Genomic DNA, 20,982 nt, shown 5'->3' on the forward strand with positions numbered 1-20,982 from the left:
AAAAAAAAAAAAAAAAAAAAAAAGAATAATAAAGATAACCCAGGCTCAAATGATAGAGTCCAAGATGTCACCATCACTTAGAAGTGTGGAGCAAGGACAGGCATTTCTGCCTGTGCTGCCTTACGCTCTTCTTTCATTGAAACGGTATTAGCAAGTTGAAGACAGACAACATTCATTTATTTGATTAAAGGAACATTTATTGAATCACTTCAATCTATCAGGCATTTTACTAGGCATGTGGTTAGCTGCAAAAATGTATAAATGAGGGAATGTGCATCAAAGGCCATGTGATATGGAGGCCCAAAACTGGAATATAGAGTCCCAACAACCATGGGTTCACAATCTGACCACTTAGCGGCATGACCTCAGTTAAGTTAGCCATTCCAAGCCACATTTCTTTGTCTACAAAATGAGAATAATAGTAGTAGACATTTACACAGTTGTGAGGATTGAGATTATAAAGATTAAACTTAGCATAGTATGTGGCACATAGTGGACTGTCTTAGATGTTTATGAAAGAAGGAAGGAATTAAGACTTACGGAGCATTTTCCTGTATTGTTTTGTTTGATTCATACCCCTGTGAGGTAGATAGTGATATCCTGATTTTTCAAATGAGGAAACAGCTCTGAAGGCTTGGGACTTCTCCAAGGTCCATAACTATTAGTCAGACCTACCATACACATTATTTTAAACTAGTGTACCAGACACTGTTTTAACCATTTTTTATGTACTAGTTTATTAGCTTTGCACGTGGTATACTATTGTTATTTTCACTTAACAGACAAGGGAAGTTAGTTACAGAGAAGTTGAATAATTTGCCCAAAGTGAAACAGTAAGTGGCAGAGTCATGTGCTTCATGTGCAGGAAATTTGGCTTCAGAGCCCCACTGTTCTTTTGTTGTTGTTGTTCGTTTGTTTTTTGAGACAGAGTCTTGCTGTATTGCCAGGCTGGAGTGCAGTGGTGCTATCTTGGTTCACTGCAACCTCTGCCTCCTGGGTTCAAGTGATCCTCCTGCCAAGTAGCTGGGACCACAGGTGTGCGCCACCACACCCAGCTAATTTTTAGTATTTTTAGTAGAGATGGCGTTTCACCATATTGGCCAGGATGGTCTCGATCTCTTGACCTCATGACCCACCTGCCTCGGCCTCCCAAAGTGCTGGGATTACAAGTGTGAGCCACCGTGCCCAGTCAGAGCCCCACTGTTCTTAATCTTTGTGTTCTTCCTTTTACTTCATGTTCTCTTTTGTGAAGGTAAAAAGCAGTTTTACAAACTGGAAGGTACCACGTAAGATGTGGTATTATATTTATCTGACTTGGTCCCTGTACTCCAGAGATTACAGTCCATCAGGAATATATCTTCTCCAGGCTAAACCTACTCATTTATTGCCACTGTTACTCACTGGATATTGCTGTCACGATTTTGGTCATTTTTCTTTAAAAAAAAAATTTCATTTAGTCAACATTTGTCATCTAATGTGTCCCCAGAAATGGATACAAGCTTCAAAGATCTCTATTCTGCCAAGCTGTCTTACCCTCATTTTATAGTTTACTCTGCAAGATGAGAATAAAACCTGCCTCCCAGGGGTTATCAAGATTAAATGAAAGAATAAATGTTAAGTTATTAACACAGTGCAGGCACATAGTAATTTCTCAGTAAATGTATGGTTGATTTTTGCCATTTTGAAATAGGATTTATTTTTAACTTTATTAGAATTCATCATGTTGATTCAGTTGAGATCACATTGAATCTTTCTTTTATTCATGATATTGGCTACCTTTTCCAGCTTTGTGTGAGCTGCATATTTTCCTATTCAGAAAGGTTACATTAATAAAATTCCTTTATTTGTGTGACTCAAAATCATTGATAAAAATATAGACTAGGTAGGCCGGGCGCGGTGGCTCATGCCTGTAATCCCAGCATTTTGGGAGGCTGAGGCAGGCAGGTCACCTGAGGTTAGGAGTTCGAGACCAGTCTGGCCAACATGGTAAAACCCCATCCCTATTAAAAATATAAAAATTAGCTGGGTGTGGTGGCGGGTGCCTGTAGTCCCAGCTGCTTGGGAGACTGAGACAGGAGAATCAGTGGAACCCAGGAGGTGGAGGTTGCAGTGAGCCGAGATCACGCCATTGCACTTCAGCCTGGGCGACAGAACGACACTCTCCTGCAGTGGTATGGATGCAAAGATTAAACACTTCAGCTCTTAAAACAAGACCAGATAGAATTATTTGTAAAATGGAGATAATCATTTCTCTGAATACCTCATGGAGTTGTTGCAGAATTGAAATGAGATAACTTTGTAAAGGCTGTGAACTAGAGTTCTACACAAATAGAACTTGTACTCTTATGACAGTTGTGACTTGAATCTTTGTCCATCATGCCACAAAATAATTCTCAGAAGTGTTTGGTTATCTGCCTACAAAGGGAGTTACACTGTTATTGAAAAAAACCAGCTGGGCATGGTGGTTCATGCCTGTAATTCCAGCACTTTGGGAGGCCAAGGCAGGCAGATCACCTGAGTCCAGAAGTCCAAGACCAGCTGGGCAACATAGTAAGACCCTGTCTCTATAAAAAATTTAAAAATTAGCTAGTCTACTCAGGAGGCTGAGGCAGGAGCCCGGGAGGCTGAGGCTGCATTGAGCCATGATCACGCCACTGCACTCCAGCAACAGAGCAAGACTGTGTCTCAGGAAAACAAAAATAGAAAAAGAAAAAAACCAGCTCCTGTTTATTGTAGCTATTGAATTGTTAAGAGCCTGATTTACATGTTTTCTGGCCAGTCTTACCAACTTACTGCTTTATAGCTGTGCTACAAAAATGGAGCCACTCAATCACCTACTGAAGTGAATGAAAACCTCTAGATCTGAATGTGTCACTGTTTAAAACTCTTCAGTGGCTCCCTGGTACCCACTAAAATCCAGGTTCATTATTGGTGCTTACTAAGCTTTTGGGAAGGGGCCAGAGCTATGTCCAACCTTAACCTGTCACATTCCTTGCCTCACACATCAGGTTCACCCTTGTTTGCAGTTTACACAGCATGTGTCTACACACACACCATGATCTTTTCTCTTCCTGGAATATTCCCCCTCTCCTTCCTTACCTGGCTAATTCATATTCTTTCAAAACTCATTTTTCAGATAGCCTTTCCTGATCCCAACCTTCTCCCCAGTGAAATAGTCAGTGCATGGACTGGTCATTTTAATTGTCATCTGTGTTGGAATGATCAGTTTTCCTCTGTGTTCTACTCACACTTCCTAGCACTATGCCTTACACATACCCTAACTGAACGTATTCAAAATTGAACTCCTGATCTCTCCCATTCTCCAGTCTCAGGCTGCACCATATGCTGTCTTCATCTGTTTATGGTAATTACGTTTTCCCTATTGCTCAAACCAAAACCTTAGAGTCATCTTCTTTTATACCTCATACCAGTCTTCAGACATCTTGCTTTATTCTGCCTTTAAAATAGGATGAGCATCCCACCACTTCTTAACCACCTCCATTGCTACCACTGTGATCCAAGTGATCATTGTACCACACCGGATTTATGCGGTAGCCTTCTAACTACTCTTCTGCCTTCCACTCTTGCCAGCCTTCAGTCTATTTTGCACATGAGTACTTGGCAGGCTTTTTATGTCAAGGGCCAGATGGTAAAAAAATTTAGGTTTTGTGGACTGCGTGGTCACTGTCATAGCTGCTAGACCGGAGCACAAAAGCAGCCATAGAGAATATGTAACTGAATTAGTGTGACTGCATTCCAGTACAACTTTACTTATAAAAACAGGCAGTGGGCCGTAGTTTGCCAGCTCCTGCTCTATATGGCAACCAGACTACACAGTGCCTTCCGAAGGGTGACTTAATCTTTATAGTGTCCTCTAAAGCCCTCCATGGTTTGTGTCCCCAACCCCTTAGCTGTCTGACTTCATCTTCCGCTGTTGTCTGCTTTGCTCCCTCCTCTCCAGTCATACGGAGCCTCTTTTTCCTCAGATATGCCAGGCCCATTGCCACCTGATTCTTTGCACCGGTTATTCCTTTGGCCTGGAACATTCATTTCTTCTTAAGTGTCAACTTCTCAGTTTAGGCGTACCTGACCAACCACCCTATAAATAATTACATTCTAGCATTGTATTCCCTATTCCATTTTTTTTTCTCCGTAATGCTTCTACCATATGTTATGCTATATATTGACTTAATTTTTTTCTCTTTCTTTTCCTGCTAGAATAAATGTTCCCTTAAGGCAGTAACTTTGTGTCTTTTCTATTAAGTATTGTATCCCCAAGATCTAGAACAGTGCCTGACATATAGTAGGTGCTCAGAAAATATTTGTTGAATGAATACATAGTGTATATTTTTAGGGTTTAATTTTTTAAAATATTTTTTTAAATAAGCTCTTTCTCTCTCGCCAGCACCACACCCTTTCTGTTTCACACTCGTAGTGTTGCTCTAAGCTGCCCTGTCCTCTCCATTCTCACTCCCCTTTATTCTGGCTCTCATCCATCAGCAGTGTGTCCATAACCTTTTATTCCATGTCATCCGGGCCATCCTCTCTACAAGTGGATTGAGTGATGTTTGTAAAATGGAAAAATGATGATTTTATTATTCAAAACTCTTTATTTTTGGCCTTTTGCCAATTAGAATGATGTGCTTGTTTAAAGTACAAGATCTCTTACGAAGGAATAATTGTCAAGAAAAAAAAGTACAGGATCTCAGGCCTCGTGCTATACCTGATAAGTCATAATTTCAAGCGGAGGGGATAAGAATCATTATAGTTTAGGAAGTAACCCAAGTGATTCTTACCGAACACAGTTGGCCAACACTGGTCTAGAAGGTAAAGTTCCTCAGTGAGTCACTGAGAGCTTTTTGAGCTGCCCCTGCCTGTCTCTCCTGCCCCATCCCTAATGCTCCACACTGCACTTCATCTTCTAACAGTTTTTCTATTTGCATTTCTCTCAGAGTGCCATATTGATTCTGTTTTCGCAAATATTCTTTTCCCTGTACAGAACAGAATCTTCTACTCCGGAAAACTTCTATTTTTCTTTCAAAATTCTGCACATTTGTCACTTTCTCTATGAAGTCTTTTCTGATACCCCATTCCCATGACAAAGTTAATTATGTCTTTGCTGTCTGGGTACTTGTGTAAGTCAGACTGTGTTCTGGTGTTTATTACATTGTACTGTGTGCCTTTTCATAACTGTTTGCCTGTTGTGACCTGACCTGAGCCAGTAGTGGTTTACGGGTATTAGGTTTTTATTGAGAGGTGCTGTCGTTTGGAGGCTACAGTTAAATGAGTGTTACAGATCTCTTCCCCCAGAACCGAGCTTCTAAATGGCATGTTACTGTGAAGCAAAACTCACACTGAGTTTTGCCACACATAAAAAAAATTTATTAGCAAGCAAGCATAAAAATACTGTTTTATTAGGTGGATGAAATTCCTACTCTCTTTCCTTTTAGAGCATCTGACAAGCACCTTTTTTTTTTTTTTTTTTTTTTTTGAGACAGTCTCGCTCTGTTGCCCAGGCTGGAATGCAGTGGTGCAGTGTCGGCTCACTGCTCCCTCTGCCTCCCAGGTTCAAGCGATTCTCTTGCCTTAGCCTCCCGAGTAGCTGGGATTACAGGCATGTGCCACCACATCCGGGTGATTTTGCATTTTAGTAAAATGGGGTTTCATCATGTTGGCCAGGCTGGTTTCAAACTTCTGACCTCAGATGATCCATCTGCCTCGGCCTCCCAAAGTGCTGGGATTATAGGCATGAGCCACTGTGCCCGGCCTGCCAAGCACCTTTTATGAAAGGTTTATTTAAGGCAAAAATGCTAGTGTGCTTTTAGGATTCAGCTGAACCTAACTGGAATCAGATAACAGAATTCCTTTATGGAGAACTAACAGAACCAGCAGGAGTCATAAGGGTCAGGGTACAGTCCCTAAGAGTAAGCTATTAGATTCACTAGATTCATGTGTATGTTCATGTAAGAGTGGTGGTCCCTATACAGTGTGTGTGGCCATAACACCTTTCTTGAGCACCATTCTTTTCTAATACTGTCGTAATTTCTAATATCCACTGTGTTAATTACTAAATTCTCTGGCTTTGAGGTGAGATAAGGCTTCTTGAGTTGTCTCACTGGAGTAAGTTTTTGATTACAAGCTTTCCTCATTTACTAATGATTATTTATATCTAGTCTTGGGCTTGCATGTTAACTAAGTGCTCCAGGATGAATGTCAGGAACCTCTCACTCATGTCCTCTAGTCCATTAAAACAAATAATAATTACACTGTGCCAAAATAACTAAAGGAATTTAAATCATAACTCTTCTAGACCCTGGAATTGAAACAGATGTTTAACTTTTAATCTGTATATCCTCATGCCTAGTGCTCAGTGAGCCTCAAGAAGTGCCAGAGTGTATGTTTGTAATGTCAGGCAGCTAAGTGTTTTGTTCTGTTTGTATTTTTGTTTTTAATGCTAAATTGCAGACTCTCCCAAGGAATTATATTAATAATATAACAAGTTTGCCATAGCTGTCAGAACATCTGTCTCAACAGTGATACTTCCTTGCATGGGCTGGAATGAGGTGGTGTAATTCCCTGGGTGGGGATCAAGCTGACACCTGCTGTGGCTCCCCAGTCTCCTTGTGGAGAGAGGTTGCTTTGTCTTCCTCATGAAGTTTGCAGTGGGGGTGGTGTGTGTAGTATAAATACAGAGCCCTGCTTGGGAACCTAGGGAAGAGTTGTGTGGTGCTGGTAAGATTATAGCTGAGGTTAACAAATTGTAGACCTCTGTTCAGACAGCAGAGCTAGACAGCTCAAAATATAATGTGTTTCACCAGATGGATTCCTTATTTGTAAAGTATAACTTTATCAATTCTTCACTAAAAGGGAAATGAAAGCTCAGAGAGTACTAAGGCATCATGATATATCCCTAGATTATACTGTCGGGAGCATCACTTTTCAGTTGATTTTAAGTGTGCATTTACATTTTTTTTTTTTTAAATCATAGGCTGGAATGAGAGCCCAATAAGGAAAGTAGTTTGGTGTTAGATTATTAAACAATTCATAATTCTTGGGCCATTTGGAGAGTGATTTGGATCAATGCTATTTCTTCTTCAATAATCTTTCATTTTTTTCTGCATTTTTCATACTTCTGTGAACATGGGAAGAATCGTGGACTTTTAAAACTTTACATTGATAATTAATGTAATTATATTCTGCCTTCCTGTACAGATAATAAAAACTTTGTATTAACATACTCTTCTACACAAGCAGAATAAAAAGGTTGAAATTGTTGTTGTGTCATATGACAGCGGTTAACAACCAAAGAGCTCTTGAAAACCAGTAGGGGGCCAGGTGTGGTGGCTCACACCTGTAATCCCAGTACTTTGTGAGGCCATAGTGGGAGGATTACTTGAGACCAGAAGTTCAAGACCAGCGTGAACAGCATAGTGAGAGCCCATCTCTAGAAAACTTTAAAAAATTAGCCAGGTGTGGTAGCATGTACCTGTAGTCCCAGCTACTTGGGAGGATTGCTTGAACCCAGGTGTTCAAAGTTACAGTGAACCATGATCACGCCACTGCACTGCAGCCTGGGTGACAGAGTGAGACCCTGTCTCTAAAATAATAGTAATAAATAGTAGGGAAAAGATTAACCCAGTAGAAAAGTGGATAAAGGATATGAGCAGGCAGTTGAAGAACTTAAATGACCAATAAAAATATGCAAAATGCTGACTTAAAAATATAAGATGTAATTAAAACATTAGTAAGATAAATGTTACCTATCAAATTGAGTTATTTTCAAAGATTAAAACTTACTACGCCAGGTTGGCAAATGGTTAAAAAGATGTGTGTACTCATACAAAGCCAGTAGGAATATAAGCTCATGCAGTCATTCTGGAGAACATTTCAGCAATCAAAAAGCTTTAAGGCCTAATAATTTCACTTATAGTAATTTAATTTTAGGAAGATATCAAGGATTTATAAAGATTAAGCTCCGAAACTATTGTTGATCACAATATTATTTATTATAATAGCATTTTTTAATTTTAAGAACCTATATGCCCTTATATGTTTTTTAAAATATATATACTTATCATTTACACTTAGAAATGAATTAGTCAAAAAATTAGTCAGAAATCATTTACAATAAGTCAACTTTTGACCACTGAGTTGTTTACTGTGATCAAGAAAGCAGGAAGGCTTAAGGAGTTCTTATTCTAAATGCTCTTCTCTCTATACTCCTTTCCTTGGCAATCTCTGGCAGGCACACGGGTTCAACTATCCCATGTGAAGATGGCTCCTAAATTTACCTTTCCAGTCTTGACTTTTTCTTTGGAGTTCCACACTCACGCTTCCAACTGCCCTTTGAACATCCCCACCTGAGTGGCCTTCCAGCATGACCTATTTTCTTCCGTATTTGAACTAGATTTTTGTAGACCCCCAAGGTGGTGATAGTGATGTGTATGTGTGCTTTGGGAGTGGGTAGGGAAGAGACTTAAAAAGGTCTAACTGTAAAACTGAAAAATACCATGTGCAGTACAGCAGGTTCTTGAATAACATTATTTTATTCAGTGTCATTTTGTTACAATGTTGATGAGGGAAAAAGAGTCAATTCCTGGCTGAGGCCACTGTCTGTGTGGAGCTTGCAGGTTCTCCCCATGTCTGCGAGAGTTTTCTTCAGGCGCTCCAGTTTCCTCTCACATCCCAGTGTGTGCGTCTTTGGGATGTGGACTGGCATATCTGTTATCTTAGTGTGAGTGAATAAGGGTGTGTGTGTGAGTGCACCTTGCAGTAGAATGGTGTCCTGCCCAAGGCTGGTTCCCATCTCATGCTTTGAGCTCCCAGGATAGGCCCCAGTCACCTGCAACCCTAAAACTGGACTAATGGCATAAATAATTACCTTGTTTTTATTAATCTTTCTGAAATGTATTTGTAGCTCACATTTATTTCAGGGTTTACCATTAGAAGTGTTTTGGTCTTTATTTAGAAGTTTGCCAATGTTTTGTGACCACAAACATGCTATAGCAACTTAACTTGGTTTCATTATACATTGTTTCACCTAAAGTTTCCGAGAACCTATTGAGGCTGTTAAGTGAGGACTTACTGTACATCCTGACATGGGAGAATTGGGCATTAGGCATGAGCATATGCCACTGCAGCAGGTGCTGGGCCACTTAGGAGTCTGGATTACCAATTCATCTGAACTCTTCAGCAGACTATACACATGCCTTACTGGAGCAAGGAATTGAACAGTACAGAAGGAAGTTGTTTTTCTGTCTAGACTGCCTCAGTTCATATCTGCCATTTAGAGTCTCTGACCTTTGGCAATTTTTTTCTTTTCACTGTAGTGTAGTTTTCTGGTCTCTAAAATGGGAGAGAAATTGTGCCTACCTAAGGTTTGCTGTAAAGAATGGCCGAGGTAATCCATGCCTGGGCTATAAGTGATGAGTAAATAAATGTTAGCTATCAACCTCTACATAAGGCATAGTGCTATGTCAAAGCATAGTGCTTTAATAATATAGTTTAATAGGATAACTTTTCTGATAGTAAACCTTTTCCCTTCATTCAGGGTAAAAATAGTAGTTCTATAACCCATCAAAGTTTAGTTCTCTAAGCTTTGTATCTCTGTTTTAGAATAATTCAGCTCAAAAAAGAAAAATAAGTTTCCTGGTTCAGCTTCATATTGAAGCCTTCTAATGCTAGAAATGTCTCTAGATTCCTTAGAGGCATTGCAGACCTCTTCCTTTTATTCTCAGAGTGAAAAACAAATTTATGCTGTTTCCTATCTTAAGAACATTCTCAATCAGCCAGGCACAGTGGCTCACACCTGTAGTCCTAGCACTTTGGGAGGCCGAGGCAGACAGATTGTTTGAGCCCAGGAGTTGAAGACCAGCCTGGGCAACATAGTGAGACCTTGTCTCTGAAAACATAAAAAAGAACATCTTTAATCATATATATGTTCCTATCAGAAAAGAAAAAAACAGTATTGTTTTATTTTGTTTATGTATAAATAGGTTTTTCTCAATGGGAAATTGAAACATTTAAAGTTGGTGTCTCTATAAGGTGGCAAATTAGGAATTTACCTCAGCATTATATAGTGGTGGATTGCATTGTTTCTTTTTCAGGCTTTCTCGTTCATAGGGTTACGTTGGTGTTTTTCGTGTTACCCTTTTTACAGTTATAATTGTGAACTGCCTTTCCTGGGGCTGGTATTGGCAAGTTAATTGAGTTGGCAGATCCTTGCAGGCCCTGTGGAGCACTCATCTCCTCTCCCTTCTTCCTTTCTCCTCATTTTTCAGTATTCGTGTCCCCAGAGCAGAGCACAAGGGACCTAGGGAATGCCAGATAAGACTAAAGTGGTAATGGCCACTTTTAAATAATACATTTAGATGGTGATAATTGAGCAATACTGAGGATTGTAGAACTTAACACAATTAAATTAAATTTATTAAAACTTTTCTTCAAAACGTGACATTTAAAACTTTTCTTTATTGTGCCTTTTATTTTTTCAAAGAATCCTCACTTGGAATTCAAATACTATATAGGAAACAGCTAAGCACTGCCTCTAGTTGAAGGTTGGGGTAAAACCTGCTTGTTTGGCCTCTTCTCATATCCCTTCATTCCCCATTAGTCCCCATCCCTAGATACCTCCCTAGGGCTCCAGGGCTTTAAGGAAAGCAGTTTAGAAGTGACTAATACAAACAGATCCCATGTTGGGGGATAATCCTGGTGCCCTCAGTTGTGTTCTATTCTGGGATGTCTGACTCATTTTGACAGTTACTGATCAACTCCCCTCCTACCCAATGCTTGTTATTAAAACGCTCTTTCACCTAGTGTTTCCATTTTCATGTACAGTGACTCCATTCATTTACTTACCTAGGCTGAAAACCCCAAAGTCTTTCTTGACTCTTCTTACTGCCTTCAGAATACACCCCACTTTGCTACTCTGGGCTCAGCCTCTTTGGTTTCTTGCCCAAAAACTGTAATAGCTAACTTAGTCTTCTCTTTTCACTCTTTCCTTCCTGCAATCTAGTACAGTGGTTAATTCCGTGGGTTCTGGAACCAGATTCCCTGTCATGTGACTTTGCGAATAGTAGTTAGCCTTTCTAAACCTCAGTTTAGAGGAGTGAGGATGAGAACGATACTGTTTACCTCACATGGTTGTGTCAAACAACTTATTATGCACAAATTACTTAGGACATGGCAAACAGCAAATGTCCAATACATGTTAGGTGGTAAGCGATATTGAGGTTGTTGTGGTTGTTTTTATTCATACAGACTTGAAACTGATATTCTTAAAACATTAGTCAGATACATTCTCTATTGGTTTCCTGTCCCTTCTTAGCACAATATCCAAAGACCTTCCTTTGGCTTACCAGGCCCTGCAGCTCTGGGTTACCTGGTTCTTCTCTGATCACATTGGCCCGTGCTCGCTGTGTTCCTGCCACACTGGCCTGCTGTTCTTTCCTGCCTTGTTCAGCCTTTGAGCACTCATTTTCCCTTTGCCGCATTGCTCTCCCTTCAGAGATTTGCCCAACTTGCCGCTCTCTTCATTTAAGTAAGCCCAAATGTCAACCACTGTTCAAGAATATCATGTCATCGTTCTCTATATACTTAATTTTTTTCATATCTTAAGAAAATATAACTTTTCACTACCTAACATTATATGTCTGTTTATTGGCTAATTATGCCATTAGACCAGATTTCATAGTACAATAGTCCCCTCTTATCTGAGGGCAATACCTTCCGAGATCAAAGTGGATGCCTGAAACTGTGGATAGTACCAAATCCTATATATACTATGTTTTTTCCTGTACATACATACCTATAATAAAACTTAATTTATAAAGTAAGAGATTAACAACAGTAAAATAGAACAATTATAATAGTATGCCAACATTGCTACTCTTGCACTTTGGAGCTGTTATTAAATAAAATAAGATTTTCTTGAACACAAGTACCACGACGATTGCTCTGATAACCTAGAAGGCTACTAAATGACTAATGGGCGGATAGCATCTACAGTGTGGATATGCTGGACAAAGGGATGATTCATCCCAGGCAAAACAGGGCAGGATTACAAGGTATTTCAGTGCACTCCTCAGAACGGTGTGCAATTTATGAACTGTTTATTTCTGGAATTTTCCATTTAATTTTTTTGGACTAAGTTGACCAAAGGTAACTGAAATCACAGAAAGCAAAACTTCTTTTAAGGAGGGACTACTGTCAATGAGTGCAAGGGACCTTGTCTCTTTTGTTCATCATTTTAGCCCCTGTGCCTTTCATATACATAGTAGATGCTCAAGAGGTATTTGTTAAATGGATATATGGGATGCGATGGGGTGAGTGAATGACAAATATTTTCCCCTTCCTTCTTTGCACAAGAGATGCTGAAGTTACCAGATAGTTGGAAAGGCCCAAATTAACTTTTTTGAGATGTAGAGTTCAGGTTTCCCCCTTCTTTCCCATTAATAACAATATATTGTGTAATTCATCATGATTACCTCAGTTAACCACAAATGGAGTAATTGCGTTGTTAAATTAGTACTTCCTTACAGTTACTATTCAAGGTAAACTTCTTTCCTTGGTAGCTAGTGACAGGAAAATCATTTGGGCTCATCATTTATTGATCACTTAAACCCACTAAGCCCATGCCACACTCCTGTTTGTTACCAACCTCCAGTGCTGAAAGAAGGAACTTAAGTCTGTCTGGAGTCAGGAAAAACAGAGACATATATAATGTTCTCCAAAAATTCTGCTTCTCATAAAGAGCAGTGAATTCAGAGTGTCTAGGAAAACAGGATTTTAAAATAAGGATTTAGGTTTAAGATGCCTCTCGGTTTCTTAGGGATGGGAAGTGAATTTTAAAATTAGCATTTTCTTTAATATAGTAGAACAATTTGGTTACTGTTTGATAACTTTATGCTAATTCATTGACTTTAATATATGAAGAAATAAAGGACTTCAAGAATAGCTCATAACAAACCGGGGGGCGTGGTGGCTCATGCCTGTGATTCCAGTACTTTGGGAGGCTGAGGCGGGAGGATCACTTGAGGTCAGGAGTTCAAGACCAGCCTGGCCAACATGATGAATCCCCGTATCTACTAAAAATACAAAAATTAGCCGGGCATGGCAGCATGCACCTGTAATCCCAGCTACTCAGGAGGCCGAGGCAGGAGAATTGCTTGAACCTGGGAGGCGGAGGCATTGAGCTGAGATCGTGCCACTGCACTCCAGCCTGGGCGACAGAACAAGACTCTGTAAAAAAAAAAAAACAAAACAAGAACAGTTCATAACCTTGAACGTCTTTGTCTGTTTTCTTCATAATTCCTGAGAACTTTTTAAAAATTCCTTTACCAATTTCAGTTGATTATCATGTACACCTAGAATATGGAAGTTATTTTGTGCTTTTTATTTTGGGCCTCTTTTCTACCTTTATGCTTAACATCCAGCAATCTTCTGAACCATATCTTGTTATAATCTGAGCAAATAATTTTCTTTCTGATTGAAAGAGGGTAAACTCACATAAGCTAATTTGTTTAGTCTCTTTTAAAAAAAAAAATCACTGACATTAAATGAGTTCATGTTTGGAGTTGAGTTGACCTTCTAAATGATCCCTATTACAACATAGTAAGACCCTATCTCTACCAAAAAATACAAAAATTAACCAGCCTGGTGACACGTGCTTATAGTCCTAGCTACTTAGGAGGCTGAGGTGGGAGAATCACCTGAGCCCAGGAGGTTGAGGCCGCAGTGAGCCATGATTGCACCATTGCACTCCAACCTCAGCAACAGAGCCAGACCCTGTCTCAAAAAAAAAAAAACAACATTGGTACCATTCAGAGAGTGTCAGATGGGGTGTTTGACTGGATTGGTTCACCTATCAGATGGTAAAGTAGGTGTTCTGAGGTGAGCTCAAGGAAGAGAGAAATCTCCCATGGAGCAGGACAAAAACTCACTTGATCTTGATTATCTTTATAAAAAGACTGTGAAAGTAGGACCATGAAAATTTTCTGATCTTTGGAGTTATCACTGTGAAGCAGAATTCACCAGTCCTTGAATTGTTCATCAACCTATCTTGTGTTCCCTATAAATATTAATGTAGAATAGCCTTATCTTTCTTATCTACAAAATATTATTTTATTAGAAGAATCTAAGTGTAAATCAGTAGCCAAAATCAAAAATCTGATTTATTAACTGTTCTCTTTTTATTTATACATGGACTTTAATAATCATCATCATTATTATTATTACAGGCCATGGTTGCTTGTTATCCGGGCAATGGAACGGGTTATGTACGTCATGTTGATAATCCAAATGGAGATGGAAGATGTGTGACATGTATATATTATCTTAATAAAGACTGGGATGCCAAGGTATGCAACTTAATTGAGCATTTATTTTCTTCTTACAAAAGCATTACGTTCATACTTCTGATAGGTGAGACTGGCACAGACACAGTTAAAAATTTTCCTCTTAAGTTTGTTTCAGTCTCAGGTATTAGGAGTGGATTTTTGTAAAATGAAACAAATACTAGTCTAAGTTATACAACATAATACCTGTAGTTAACAATGTAGTGTTGTGCACTTAAACATTTAAGAGAGTAGATTCCATGTTCAGTGTTCTAAACACACACACACACACGAGGTTAAGGGAAGGGAAACGGAACTTTGAGAGATGATGGATATGTTTATTATCTTGTTTGTGGTGTGTCACGGGGGTGTGCATATACATCCAAACTCATCAAATCGTAAATGTTAAAGATATGCATTTTTGTATATCAGTTATAACTCAATAAAACCATATAAAAAAGTACTGATATATCTTTAAAAGTGGATTCATTTATTTTCAGATGTTAGAGCATTTATCTAAAATCTAACTTTTTTAGAAAGGTGCCCTTTATTAAAATATTTTCCTTTTAATAGTTTTAGAAAACACTTGTGAGAACAGTTGTTTTATAATGGCTTTGGGGGAGATTATCTATAGATAATTGTTAAGGAAATAAGGATTATTTGCTATGTTATTCTTTGCATTTTTGTAAAAATATTATATGGCATTGAGTTGTTTAATTGAATATTGGAGGCAGTATTCAGTCTTTCCCTGATTATTAAAAAACCGGAATTGTATCCGTACTGACAAGCCCTGTAAAACCAGTTAGAATGTACAGTATATTTAATCTGTCTTGTTTTAAATATATATTTTCTTAATATTAGCATGAGTCTCATTAAATTTAAATGATTTTTAAAAATATGTCATGTATTACTACAGTAAAGACTGTAAAGACTAATTTTTTGGTTGATTTTTTAAAATCTTAAATAAAACATTCAAATAGAAAAGTGGCTTCTGTATAGTTCAGTGGATTTTCACAAACTGAACATACCTGTGTAGCCAGGTGTAAAGGTCAAATAACCTTTAAAACACCTCTTTCTCTGCATCCCCCAAAACACACACATGGAAACTGCCTGAGTCTTAAATGTGCAAAACCCTAATCCTACCCTAAAAAGTGTTTTCAGTTTAGAATATGTTCACAGTGCTCCAGTAATCTTTCTAAAACACACACTGATTTAAAGAGTTTTCTCTGCCCTAGTCCAGGTTCAGAATGGAGCTAAACTTTCTGCTAAGTATATATTGAGGCATTATGTCAGCAAGCATAGTTTTTCTGTTACAGCTTTCAAAGTTTGAAGTAGAGAAATAAATTTTGTAATTGAATTTGAGCCCAAGGCGCAAAACAGATTGGTGTAACTTTAGTTAAAATTTAAAAATTGACTTTTTTTCAGATTTTGTGAATAGCTAGAAAGCTAGAACTGCGTTTCATCAACTTCTAACTTCTAGATTTTGTTAGGCTTTTTCTAGGCTGATCTTATAATTTCTATAAGACTGAGGGTCATTAATATGTAGGTTTTAAATTAGGACATAGGCAGAAAAACATCCCTAGTGTTTTTATATGTAGAATAGAAGTTTTCCGTTGCAAGATTGCACTGAATGTGTAGTGTGCCAGATGTTCTGAATGCTAGGGATATAGCAGAAATGGAATTAGCCCTGGCAGAGCTTAGGATCTATTGGAGGATACAGATCAGAAAGATTGACAGTTACAGATAGTTATGCAAAGTGTCAAGACAGATTGCTATGAGCGCACACAGGAGGGCCACCTAATTCAGAGGAGAAAGAGTGGATGTGTCCAGTAGCCATTTCTCTTCAAACATTTTCAGCAGGTCACCTGTGGTACTCCCAGTGACTTGAGTCAAAGGGAAGGGAGCAGGAAAAAAGGAAAGAAAACATGTTCTCAGTTTGGAGGTTCTTCAGATATTTGCGTAGTAGCCTGGGGAATCACTCGGAACAACACTGGAACCTAAGGAGGTTGGCAGGGGTATCAAAGTAGCTGGAATTCAACTTACCTGATGGTGAGCCTGATAAACCTTTTCTTTAACTATAGATTCTAGGTTTAGGCTCAAATTCCACGCTGTCCTGACCAGGTGTTAGAGTTTCTTTCAATTTTAAGAGTCTACCTGCTTAGGAGTGTAGTTATGCAAGAGTAAGGAGCTACTTGGTTGGTTGAGTTTTGCCTAGTCCCAGATCGTAAACACCACAGGGACAAAGTCTGTCTGCATTATTCCCTACTCTGCACCCAGAGCCCACCGCAGTTCCCAGTGTGATTTGATGCCTAGTTGGTGTTTAGGTAAATAATAATCCTTTATGGATAGAATCAAGTTTCACAAGCAGGTGGTGCATCAAACCCAATCTGGAAAGGGAGAGCCACAGGTTCTAATGGACTACATGCTGATGGTGATGGTGATGATGACAATAATGATGGTCATAGTAAATGATGACACTTTCTACTGATATACTGAATTACTTAAATAAGAGGTATTTGTGACTATCCTATTGTTTATTGAAATTTAAAGTATGGTAAACTTTATTTGACATAATCTATTTCTAATAATAATTTTTTCAAAATTTCTTGAAGTCTATTTCAAGAGTGGGTTAAGCAAATCATTAGCATACATAAATAAATGTTTAGTAGTTTTAAAAACTTTCAGGCATCATTTTAAGACTTTTAAATTCAGATAACATTCTTGTGTTCATCAGATATTTATAAAAATCCCTAAAATGGCTGGGCACGGTGGCTCACACCTGTAATCCCAGCACTTTGGGAGGCTGAGGTGGGCAGATGACCTGAGGTCAGGAGTTCGAGTCCAGCCTGACCAACATGGTGAAAACCCATCTCTACTAAAAATGCAAAAAGTAGCCGGACATGGTGGCGCATGCCTGTAATCCCAGCTACTCAGGAGGCCGAGGCCGGAGAATTGCTTGTACCTAGGAGGCGGAGATTGTAGTGAGCTGAGATTGTGCCACTACACTCCAGCCTGGGTGACAGCGAGACTCCATCTCAATAAATAAATAAATATCCCTGAAATAAGAACTAAAATTTTTCCTTGCATCAATGCATATACTTTTAAAATTGCAGCTCATCTTCATACTTTATTAATTGAGATGTAATTGTGAATAATCCAATTAAGACATTGAAATTGTCTCTTTTTTTTTTCCCCTAAATTTAATCTTGTAGCATTTTTGGTTACTCCTACTTACAGATTTGTCTCTTTTCCTAGGTAAGTGGAGGTATACTTCGAATTTTTCCAGAAGGCAAAGCCCAGTTTGCTGACATTGAACCCAAATTTGATAGACTGCTGTTTTTCTGGTCTGACCGTCGCAACCCTCATGAAGTACAACCAGCATATGCTACAAGGTAGTATTCCTTTTCAGAAAAAATTGGTTTAGAGTATGGTAGGACAGGAGGGAATCTGTAGAGTAAACTTGAAAGCTTTCCAATGAGTATTTTCCTGCCAGGTACTTTTCACAGTCATTTTAATGTGAATAATTGTATAAGATTTATGTTGCACAGTCATCTGAATTCAAATAATTGTATAAGACTCATTAACAGTTAGTCCTAAATGTGTCTTTCTCTGCACAGCCACTCTGAAGAAAGGGAAGCACAGGCCCTCCCATCTTTCTAGCACTCTCTCTTTGCTTTGTGCATCTCTTAACTACTATCCATTCTTTGATTTTTGTAAGAGTATTTTACTTGGGAGAGAGAAAGATCAAGAAGGAAAAGGGTTTTTTAAAAGGTGGTGAGGGACAAAAGAGAGGGACAACATAGGAAAATGGATACATAGTAGAAAAATCAGAGGTAACCAGAGAGTAGAAGTGAAGAGAAAAACAGAAGAAAGAAGAGAACAGGTTACCATGTGTGGCAGTTAATGTTAGAAAATGATCCTATTAGTTTTACCAATAGTGAGCATCTGTTTCATTATACTTTTCTACAGGGTATTTGCAGCTTATTATGTTTAGTGCTTTATTTTAAATGCTTTTTTTAAAAACATTTGTCCTGACTCAAAATGCTCTGGCTGTCAAAACAAGATATTGTAGACATTATCATGAAAGTAAATATTTGTAGAAAATAGTACCGTTTTAAAATATTTACTTTTATTATGGAAAGGTCTTGGAACATTCTGATAGTGAGCTCCTGGCGTTCATTTGCTGTATCTGGCTTAGGAGATGCTAGGGCGGCGAGAAGAGGCACAGGCTTAGATGCTCTGGGTGGAAAGTTGGAGTTAGTAGTGATGGTCGACTTGATTATCAGCTGTGCCTTTTTTCTTCCTGCATTCTAAGATGTATTGCCTGCATCCTAATTCACGTAATGAGTAGCAAGCTAAGCAGGTTGTAGCCAGAGATGGTAAGAAATCCTGAATGGAAACCAAAGAAAGACTGTCACATCACATAATGTGCCTTTTCAATTTAGTGTCTCTTCCCAGTGGCATCTCAGTGCCGCCTCTGCCCCCTGCTGCTTCTGTAAAGATTTTCTGACCCAGAAGCTGCCTCATAGACCTTCCTTTTTATGAAATCTTGAGTGTTTGGTTGTGTCCTTTTTAGATAAATAAATAACAGACATTTGGAAATTTATAGTAAATAAATGCCAGATGACATGGAGCCTAGGTGCTACAGGAGTTAAGAGGAATGAAGGTGGTGCTACATTGGAGAGATGGGCAAGTGCGCCTTGAAGGGAGAGGCTCAGCTGGCGTAGGTGAGGAGAGGCAAGGAGTGCGGTCGTGTTAGTAAAGTTCTGGGGGAAAAGGCGTAGTTGTTCCAGTTACGGCACAGAAAATCATGTGAGGAAAAGGATTTTTGAAGTAGAATCCTATTCTGAACTTACCTAGAATGGATGATAATGCTGGAAAGTTAGAATGACATAAGGTAAGTTGTTGATCCAGATAGTAGAATTCTGATTGCTAAGTAACTAAAAGTTTAGGGCATGGGCAAAAGATACATAAAATTATGTATCTGAGCCTTTTCCGATTTCCAGGGCCACCCGAAAGTAGAAGAAGCTACATGATGAGAAAGGTTGTAGCACTCTGGAAAGAGCAGAGTCTGGTCTGGAAGTCAGGAGGCCTCCTTAGATTTCAGCTCTGTGATTCACCAGCGGTGGGGTCTGTACACCTCAGGCTCCCGGTTGTCCAAACTCCCAGACTCTTTACTTCAAAATATGTTACATGATTTTTCATTCTGTCATATTTACTGGCTCTATATCTGATCAGTGTTGCTTTTTCCCCTGTGACCACTGGCCACAATCCACAATATATTTGAACTAATTGCTATATTCTGCCTAGGAACTGGTGATTTGTAGCATACTTTCACTTTCTATAGCATTTGTACATTTTCCCCATTATTTGTATCCGAAGGTATAACTATGTCTTTTGTCGTATTTAATAAACCAGAGATGCCTCACTTATTGGTGGAATGAAATATTCTAAGTAAGTCAGATTTTCAGAAAAATGAAGTTTAGACAAAGTTTAAACACAAAACACAGTATAATTGCTTTGATAAAAATCCTTAAAACTTCTTAGTGTAATTTAACTTTGTCAAAGTTGTAATTGTAAACATCCATCATTACTCTTTGCTATAATGTAGTGATGTCCTCAGAGACTGTTGAAACTGTTAGCCTGCAATGCCTTGAGTCCTTTTATCTGTTTCTTTTCTTTTCTTTTAGTACTTATGCTATTGATAATGTGCTTTTTCTGTAACAGCCATTCTTTTACCCTTTCATTGTCTCTCTTTTTTTTTTTTTAAGATGGAGGCTCACACTGTCGCCTAGGCTGGAGTGCAGTGGTATGATCTCGGCTCACTGCAACCTCCGCCTCCCAACTTCAAGCGATTCTCCTGCCTCAGCCTCCTGAGTAGCTGGAGCTACAGGCATGTGCCACCACGCACGGCTGATTTTTTTTTTTTTTTTTTTTAGTAGAGATGGGGTTTCACTATATTGGCCAGGTTGGTCTTGAAGTCCTGACCTCATGATGCACCCACCTCAGCCTCCCAAAGTGCTGGGATTACAGGCGTGAGCCATCGTGCCTGGCCTGTTGTCTCTTTCGGATCTGCAGTTCCCTGGCAAAAAATACGTAATTGAAATAAGTGTTAAGAAAGTCACAAAAACTCATCAACTTCAGGCATCAATTTTAGCATCCCCTGGTTCTCAGCTATACTCTTTAGCACCGAGGTTACTGTATAAATAAGCTGTTAAATTTATCCTTTTATATCATTCCAATTTAGGCATAATTTTGGCATTACAAGTTTTAATATACCATTGCAGCAAAATACCACTTTTTCCCCGCAGTGTGATCATTCTTATCCTATTCTAAATTTTCTTTTAGGTACGCAATAACTGTTTGGTATTTTGATGCAGATGAGAGAGCACGAGCTAAAGTAAAATATCTAACAGGTAAACATCATTTGGGGCCAGGATATATTGGTACAGAAATACCCTGCAATCAGGTGATGCTTTCAGGAAACTCAAGCATAGTCTTTGTTAACACCATGAATACTTACTTTTTGTTTTTTATCAGATTTCTTATTTGCCTTGTTTTTTAAGAAGACTTAAGTCATCTTCATTGTTATCTTTAACCAAAAAAATTGTCAAAGGATGCGGAAAATTTGAGGCAAAGAAGTCTGAGT

The 20,982-nt window shown here is 38.7% G+C and overlaps 1 protein-coding gene across 1 annotated transcript in view; it reads left to right on the top strand.

Moving 5' to 3' along the window:
- Positions 1 to 20,982, top strand: part of EGLN1 (egl-9 family hypoxia inducible factor 1) — a 60,152-nt gene that overhangs the window by 35,579 nt on the left and 3,591 nt on the right. The window contains 3 exon segments of the mRNA XM_017885570.1: positions 14,238 to 14,357; positions 17,589 to 17,725; positions 20,682 to 20,749. Coding sequence (XP_017741059.1) covers positions 14,238 to 14,357; positions 17,589 to 17,725; positions 20,682 to 20,749 — 325 coding nt within the window.

This window comes from Rhinopithecus bieti, unplaced genomic scaffold (genome assembly GCF_001698545.2).
Source record: "Rhinopithecus bieti isolate Rb0 unplaced genomic scaffold, ASM169854v2 scaffold_14839, whole genome shotgun sequence".
NCBI lineage: Eukaryota > Metazoa > Chordata > Mammalia > Primates > Cercopithecidae > Rhinopithecus > Rhinopithecus bieti.